Below are 9,349 nucleotides of genomic sequence, written 5' to 3' on the forward strand. Positions count from 1 at the left end.
TAAGTAAATAACTTCAAGGAGTTGGAAACGAAATGTAGAGTTCTTTCTTTAGGGAGAAGATAGCCACCTGTTTGACTATAAATCATGGTCTTGGATCCAGTGACAACGATGCTTCCAGAAAGGGGAACAAGATTAAAGGGGTTGCAAAGGAACTGCAACATTTTTGATTGAAAAAATCCCAGTGCCTTTAATTTTGGCAGTGGATGAAGCACATTTGGAAGCATAACAGGACTCCTGCTCTGACTCTGGCTGGCTTCTAGGACTCACCTTGAGGCTTTCTCAATAATTATTGCTAGTACTACCATTCACTTTTAAGCATTTGCATCCTAGACCCACTGTGAACATCTGTCCATCTCTTCCATTAGAACTCCAGAGTATTGCCAACAATAGCTTCCGGTGTTTCTAAACACTTTATAACAGGTCCAGGTGAATGCAAACAGGATGGTAATTAGGCTCCAGGTTGAAGATCTGGAATTACAAAATTTAGTTTCTTCTTTGGAGCTTTCAAACCTTATTCTGCCCTGCTCACCTGACCAATACCAGCATGCTGTCCAACCACTATTCATCCAGAACCCACACTTCAGTATCATTCTTCTTCAAAGTCTAGATCCCCCAAATGGAGAGGAGCTACTTCCTCTGTTAGCCTAGGGTCAGAATTATGTACTAACTAGCTCCAATGCCAGCTCAACCTCATGGTCCTCTCTGCTAGTTAGTAGGATCCTTATTCTTCCAGCCACTCAAGGAATCTAGAATTTTCCTTAACCCCTACTTATCCTCATCCCACACTGTCAGTTTCCATATATGGTAAATGCTCCACCCATTTTTTTCCATCCCTAGTGTCCCATTGTTAGTGCCCTTGTTCCTGGCTGCCATTTATAACACATCCTGGTTTTTTGTTTGTTTTATTTGTGTTTTTTGAAACAGGGCCTCACTCTGTAGCTCTGACTGGCCTGAAACGTCGTGTAGAACAGGCTGGCTTCAAGTCACACAGATCTGTTTGCCTCTACTTCTTGAGTGCTGGAATTAATGGTGTGTGTCACTATGCCTGGCTATAACAAGAATCATACTAGAAGCCCTGTCTCCATTAAGAGCACATTATCATTAGAGAAATATTTTCTTTTTCTTTTCTCTCTCTCTCTCTCTCTCTCTCTCTCTCTCTCTCTCTCTCATAAGGTGTATATGTGATGTATGCACACATCTATGTGTGTGTGGTTGCATGAGCCCATGGAGGGGCCAGAGGAGGACTCAGGCTATCTCTCTTACTCTCCACCTTATAGATTTGGTACAGGGTCTATTACCAAACCTGAAGCTCATCATTTCAGCTGGACTGGCAGCAAGCTCACATGATCCACCTCTCACCACCTTACAATGCTGGGGTTTACAGGCACATATGGCCACATGTGGCTTTTATGAGGGTGCTGGTGATTCAAACTCAGGTCCTCTTGCCTACATAGCAAGCCTCCTACCCACTGAACCATCTCCCCAGCCCCAAGAACTATCTATCTTCAAAGTGTAAACTGGATGTCATTTCCATCTTTAAAATCTTCTGTGTCACATGTCTACATTATAATTAAGACAAAGGCAAAGCTCTTTTGTTGCATGGCATCCAAAGATCTCCATATCCTGTCCTGGTTAAATTAACAATACCTCAGTAACATTTACCACATTCTAATGCAATTACTTGCTTGCAAGTCTGTCTTCATTAAATTATGCTCGTTAACAAGGAATCATGTCTTATTGTCTCTGTAGCTTCTTCTCCCCAGGCCTGAGCAATAGAGAGGTATTTAGTAAATGTCTGATGGCTACTTATCTTGAGGAATGGCTAAAGACAGCTGTCTCGCCTTTCCTAATGAAACACACAGACTTGGTGATTACCATGTTGCTCAAATGTTTTTACGTTTCCTTCCTGGTTTGGGCTATACAGTTCACATATGATACAAGTCTGGTTTTAAGGTAAGTAGATTATTAAAGCATCATATAGCTTTAAAGTGTACTGTAGTTCAAAGGCATTCCTTTGAATAAGTTGCACGTGTCCTTTAAATAAGATAGTGCTTTTATTCTTGACCGTAAACATCTTCAAAATTCTCTCTCTCCTTTCTTCCACTCCCAATATTTTACCTGATTCAAATATTTTTTGAATACAGATTTTAAAAATATATATGTACTTTGTTTAAATTGGTAGATACCAGTATTTTCTTTCTACATTAAAATAGACATAGTCATACTGTATTTATCTTTCCAGTGTTACAGTTTATCTCAGTTACATGTTTGCACTGACTTAATTGCTTTAGATTTGTAGCTAAGTATTTCTAGCTAAATTTTTACATTAAGCAAATTCTAACTATTGCCAGTAGTGGCTATGACAGACTTTCAGATTTCAGGTTTTAATCTTAATTGATCTATCTTAGTCATATCCTGGTTTGGTGCCTCTCTGTTAACCAAGTTCTCTTCCCAATGAGTAAGATTGGAAATTTCTTTTCCTGAGGCAAAATTAATATTTTCTTAAGCTTTTTGCACTGACCTCAACATCAATCATTTATATGATACTAATAATACATTTTCGTCCTTTTTGAAACTTATAAAATCACATTACCTGATTAGACTGTGATAATCTTAGGATGGTAGGGAATTCATCTTTAAACTCATCTAAAAGGTCCATGATTGATTTCTGGAACCCCTCAACTAAGAAAAAAGAAGTTAGGAGGAAAAAACCTTTTTAAAAATACCCTCTAAGATTCAAATGAGCATACTGGGCCCACCACCTGGGTGACTGGGCATACACGGGAACTCCATGGAATTTTATTCCCAATTGTTCCCTTGCCCATATCCCCATTTCCAATAAGACTATGCGTACTTCTTCCAGAAAAGGTCTTCAGTGCCTGCCCACACACCCACCCAATAGGTCTGACTGCCATGATGAATTTTCATTTGAGTTCCAAGTGCTTAGCAAGCTTGCAGGCCTGGGATATGGGAGCCTTTCACTCAGGACACCAGGCAAGAACAGAACTTGCCACTCGCTGCTAGAATTCTTTGTTACTGCACAATGGAGCCTCTTGAGAACTTGTAACAGAACCTTCTGAAACCACTGTGGAGGTGGGAGGAGGAAAAATGTGTCTGGAGGCAAGAGGGGAGGAGTGAAATGTCTGAAAAATTAAACACAGTGAGAGTCTACAGTACACAATTTTGTCCCCAAATCTGCAGTGATACGTCAATGAATGCATCATCTGAGAACACTGCTCCCTTTGAAGAGAGCTGGCATGTGCTTTAAAAGAAATGCTTCACATACAATGTCAAGTGGGAAAAAAAGTCACGCAAACAATTAATTCCGAAAGACTTCTGAGCATGCTGTCCTGTGCCAATGAGGATCAGTGGATCATGTCCAGGTAAAACTGGGAAGTCTTTGGTTTGTATCCATTTTCTTCTTTTGTTCCTCATCTTTTGTTGTCATTGTTTTTTCTTTTTTTAGTTGAGCTTTTAAAATTTCATACATTTCCCACTCTAATTCAGACCCTCTCCCCCACCCATGTCTCCCCTATCCCCACACCGAATTTTATGCACTCTGGCATACATGCTGAGTCCTAGTCATTCAGGTGTTTGCCCTTCAGTGTAAATGTGTCCACTGGAGTCTAGTCAGCCCAGCCAGTGGTCATATGTAAGTCATACTCTCCCTCCCCCAGCAGCAATCAGTCTCAAATAGTTCTCTATCTAGTGCTGCCCAGCCACCTATTTCTCACCTCCCCTTTAGGCCCTTGTTTAATTGAGCTGACATGGGTCCTGTATTTGATGCATGGCTGCCACAGGCTCACATGAGTAAGCTTCCAACTCCACCTCCTTATGTTCATGAACCAGCACTGTCTCTTACAATCTTTCTGTCTCCTCTTCCACAATGGTCCCTGAGCCATGGGTAGGTGAGGTTTCATATAGGAGTCTAATCCTACACTCTATAGTCTCTCAATCTCCAAAACATGGCCAGTTGTGGCCTTCTGTGTGCATCGTACTCTGATGTACATGGAAGCCTCTCTGGTGAAAGTTGAGGGGTGCATTAGCTCTCTCTCTCTACCCAGTATTCTGCTATGTTCCATTAGCCTTGGTTCTAGAGATTCGACTGCAGATGTGTCATGTAGTACTGGCCATCGCCCAGGTGTATATTCTCTGTTCTGTGCCTGACGAGATGTGCAACTCTGCAGTAGCCTCCATCTGTTGAAAAAAACTTCTTTGATGAGTGCTATATGGCATCTTTGTCACTTTAAGGGAGGTCTTGTCTATCTGGCACTGTGTTCCCTACCAAGCAGCTCCTAGGTATACATATGCACTAATGTTCAGACACTCTATGTGCATTTCTCATAGGGTTTCTAAGGGATCACTTTTCCCTCTATGTTTCCTAGACCCTGAGATTCACTCATCTCAACTCTTTTTTTCCCCCATCTGGCCTCCCTCCTCCCTCCCTTCCTAGTCACAGTGCCCCCATTTTCACTACTCTCCCCCAAATACCTCTGGACTCCCGCCATCTTTCCTTTCCTGATGTCCCTCGCTCCCCCACACTATGGTCCCTTGCACGTTCCTCCCTCCTCTCTTCCCTGCCAATTACTCCCACTTTTTCCACCTCCCTCAGGTAGGATCTGTTCCCTACTATCTCCCTTTCAGGTTGTTTCTTGTCCTTTACCTCCATGTATCCTTTGCCTTTACCTGGCTCCTGGTGTTACTTCAGAATTTATATACTCACATATAAGGGATTGGTGCTACAATCCACAAATGAGGGAAAACATATGTTGCTGTCTTTTCTGTGTTTGTGTTACTTCACTTAGTATAACACTCTCTAGCTCCATCCATTTACCTGCAGAGTTCATAATTTCATCTTTTCTTACTGCTGAGTAGAACTCCATTGAGTAGATGGACCACATTTTCATTAACGATTCATCAGTTGAAGGACATTTAGGTTGTTTCCATTTCTCAGGCATTGTGAAGAGAGCAGCAACAAGCATGGATGTACAGGTTTCTCTACAGTACGATGAGTCCTTTGGGTATATGCCAAGGAGTGGTATCACTGGATCATATGGTAGGTTCATTTTTAGTGTTTTAAGGTTCTTTTTGAGACAGGATCTCCCTGTAGCTGAAGCTGGCCTGGATCACTATATAGACCAGGCTGACCTTGAACTAACAGAGATCAGCCTCCCTCTGCCTCCCGAGTGCTGGCATTAAAGGTGTGTGCCAACTCACCCAGCTGTTCTTCATCTTTTACATATTGTTGTCTTTTCTTTCACCCATGCAAGAGAAGAACTTATTATCAGGGAGATTTGATCGATTATTATTGAGTTAGAGTGGATGGGATAAGAATTGGTGAATTAAAGTCTCTTTTTAATTTGAAGCCTTTACACTTAACTGTTTGATGGCTTTCTTCAGCAAGACTGAGCTGTGGCTGATGGAGACCTGTTCATAGAAACTGTTTGGAGAAGAGAAATTATTGCCAGAGCCCTGGTTTCACATTTCTCAGTCCTTAACCTGGCTTGCAAACACTCCCCACTACACAATGCCCACTTCTCACCAAATTGCACCTACTTCCCATCATCTTGACTCCAATACTCAAGATAAGTATGCCCTTAATATTTGAAACATAAAATACATTACCTGAAAGAAAATCTCATTGGACAATGCTTAGCAATGTCAATGGGGGAATCTGTAAGATAATGAGACACTTTCCTTGCTCTATCAGGACACTTAGCTGTCAGGGGATCATCTGAGCCAATCAGCACATATTTATTTTTCTTCTGATAATTGTGGCCTTCCGCCCCCACCAACTCTTTTTATTCATCTAACCAGCTAATGCCCTAGGTTTCCCCTTTCTTTTTTTTTTTTTTTGTCGTTTCATCAGATCTCTCCTTCAGTTACTCAGTTCATAAAAAAGGAAAGTATTTCTCATGCCTTTACCATACCTAAACTAATAGCAAATTGTAATTAAACAATCTCTATCATACTTTGTTTCCTTCTATGACCCTCCTGGATTTGTTTTTACTGGGAATCACTATTGAACTTTATCAGCTTATACTCATCATCTATGGATATGATTACTTTCTCCCTGAATTTCTTAGTATAACAAACTTTGCATTAGTTTTCTTGATATTGAAACTATCTTTTCATTCCTGGACAAAGAATGAAATTCTATGGCGTAGGGAACACTGGTCCTCTGAATATATCTTGCAAATGTATTCATGTGAGATTGATCCATGGCTTTCATTATTTACTAGATCAGTAGCATTTTAGTGATGAGTATATTTGTATGAGTATATTACCTGCATGTATGTGAGTGTACCTGTGTCGTGCAATGCCATAGAGGTCAGAAGAGGGCTTTGGAATCCCCTGGAACTGGAGTTAAGGATGGTTCATAGCCACCGTGTGGGTGCTGGGAATCAGCCCAGGTAATCTATAAGAGCAGTCAGTGCTCTTAACCGCTGAGCCATCTCTCCAGCCCCGGAAGAGGGCTTTTCAATTGTTCCTTTGATTTTCTGTTTATCTCAAGGGTTATCTTAACTGTGTTCCATAATTTCTAAGTGCATACATTTTGAGACCTTATTACTGACTAGCATTTAGATCAGAGAATATGGCCTATAAAGTCTCTACTTCCCTGATTTTAAGGTTTTTCCTTGAAACAACTATATGACCAATTTTTCATCAATATCTGAATCATACAAAAGATAGTATATCTATCCTCTAGTTAAAAGAATTTGAAATGTATAATGATAAACTGAATTGACCAATTCAATTATTTATTTTATACCCTATTAATTTCTGGCCTATTAGATCTATTCCAGAACAAAGAAGTGTTAGTTCTTTCACAAACTCTGTTTTCGTACTTTTATTTGCATTTCCCATTGCTTTTGTGTGTTTCAAGTGTTAGCAATGGTGGAAAGCTTGGAGTTCTCATGTATTTACAGCAAGAATAAAAGAGGCAGCTAGTATCATCTAGTACAGATAAAGATATCCATGTGTGTGTGGCCACCAATTCCAGTCCCAGAAATATCCCCACTAACGCCCAAGGTTTTCTAGAATGTTCACTGTTGCACTAGTTATAATATTAAGAAATTACAAGCAGGGGCTGGAGAGATGGCTCAGCAGTTAAGAACACTGACTGTTCTTGCAGAAGACCCAGGTTCAAATCCCAGCACCCACATGGCAGCTAACAACTGTCTGTAATTCCAGTTCCAGGGGATCTGACAGCATCTTCTGTCCTCCGCAGGCACTGCACGAAATGGGTGCACTTACCTACATGTAGACAATATGTGCATACACATAAAATAAAAATAATAAAATATTAAAGGAAATGACAAGCAACCCAAACATACATTATCTATACAATTAGTAAGTAAATTATAATTTACCCACAGTGGTATAATAATAAAAGTAAATCAGGAACTGGATGTGGTGATATACATCTTTCGCCTCAGGACTTAAGAGGCAGAGGCAGGAGACTCTCTGTGAGATTGAGATCAGTCTACATAGTGAGTTCTGGGCTATTTGGGGCTTCAGGGAGACCCTGTCTCAAAAACCAAAAACCGAGAAAAAAAAGTTAAAAAAAGTAAAGCAAATACAATTGTATGCAACTGCATAAATATAGCTCAGATATGTGAGAACGGCCACTGAGAAAAAGCAAGATTAAAAAGGGAGGAAAACACAGTAAAGTATCATTATACAAAGTCCCAAACCATTGAATTAAAAATTTTCAGAGCATACAAATGTATGGTAAAACATGTTTTTGAACCGTACCAAGAGAATGAACATAAAACTCAGGCCCCTAAGGGATAGACTTAGAAAATGGCACATTGACGATTTTGAAAGAAAGAGCAATGTATTTCTTTAAAGCCTAACTGTGTGCAGATGACACTGTGCTATAATTTTTATACCTTGAAATAATCCGTGAATATATATAATTACTCAATACTTAAGGAATATGATTGCGTGAAATAGATGAATGAAGAACTTGTAACTAAAAATATATTATTAGAGGCTAGTCAAGTAATAATGGTTGACCAAGATTCTTCTTTGATTTATCAAACCTCATTCGGGTTCCTAAGTCTTTTCCTGGTGAACTTCCATGGAAAGCCAGCTTGAGCAAGAACACTACTAAGTCAGTTTGGCAAGAGCTCTTCCCCATCAGCACCTGAGCATCCCTGATATCTGCTCCTCGTGTCTATCACTATGATCTTCAATAACGATAGCCTTCCTGTGCTTAACAAGAATCAATGAGTAACTTTCCCTTGGGCATGGAAAGAGGACTTCAGCCAAATCATTCAGGTTCACTGAGCATTAGACATTTATCATCATTGTTCTCAGCACTGGGTTAGAGTAGTTATCAAAGGAAAATCCTTGCACCAAGGGAACTTAATCCAGTTAGGAATAGTAACTAGTTATTTTTCTGTTTCCTATGAATGTAGAAAAGTGATCCCTTCTGTTAGTAGCTTCCTCATACCTTGAGGTGACTGTTCTACATTTGTACTCCCTAGTATCTGGAAAGGTAAACTATATACAACATAAAACATTTCTCCCTCCAGTGTCCTGATACCAGCACCTTCCCTGGGTAAGTCCAGTGTGCCCAGCGTGCCTTGACTCCCCCAGCCTCTTTCACCCTCCCAGCTCCCCTGCCCAATCTCTCATCCTAGGCTGGGTACAGGCCCATTTCTTGTTTTGGCACCCCAGACACCTGGGCTAACCTCTCAACCCAGAGCCTCCACTGCTTCCAGATCCTTTGCATCAGGACCAACCCATTTCCTCCCTGCGGCCCCCAAGAACCCTCTAGGCCTGGTCCTGCCCTCACCTCCCTTTACTTCCCTGGGTGGCACACCCACCAGCTTCCTGAGACAAGCATCTGTCCTGGGCCCTTCTCCCAGGCCAGGCCAGCTCCCAAATTCTTGAGGGCAGTATCTTTCTTAGAGGGACCCATACCTTAGGAGAAAGCCTGATATGATCTGAGCCTCATCTCATTTGGGCTTCTGTGGGAACTCCTGAAGACAAAAGCAATTGAGAGAACCTGAAACCTAGACCAACCAACTTTTCATGCCTAACAAGTAAACCACAAAGGCACATAAAGTTTACAAAAAGAAACAGATCTAAACTCAACAAAGGAAGGCTTGAGTCTCACACAAGAATCACAAACTACAGAAGAAATCCACATGTCAAAGTCACAGCGAAAAAAACAGTCACATGAAAAACCTAAATAATATATCCCCACCAAGTACCAACAGTCCTCTAGAGGTCTACAGTGAGAACCCTCTAGAGATAACACAGGACACAGAATTCAAAAGAACAATTATAAACATGATAAAAAAAATTCAGTGAATTTAAAGAACACACAAAGAAA

General features: G+C 40.7%; 1 protein-coding gene across 1 annotated transcript in view; it reads right to left on the reverse strand.

Moving 5' to 3' along the window:
- The window catches only part of Spata9 (spermatogenesis associated 9), a 42,069-nt gene extending 39,410 nt beyond the window's left edge, over positions 1–2,659 (reverse strand). The window contains 1 exon segment of the mRNA XM_017796881.2: positions 2,594–2,659. Coding sequence (XP_017652370.1) covers positions 2,594–2,659 — 66 coding nt within the window.
- Between the last annotated feature and the right edge of the window lie 6,690 nt (positions 2,660–9,349).

Source organism: Nannospalax galili, unplaced genomic scaffold (assembly GCF_000622305.1).
Source record: "Nannospalax galili isolate Female #2095 unplaced genomic scaffold, S.galili_v1.0 scaffold393, whole genome shotgun sequence".
In the NCBI taxonomy this organism is placed as follows: Eukaryota; Metazoa; Chordata; class Mammalia; order Rodentia; family Spalacidae; genus Nannospalax; species Nannospalax galili.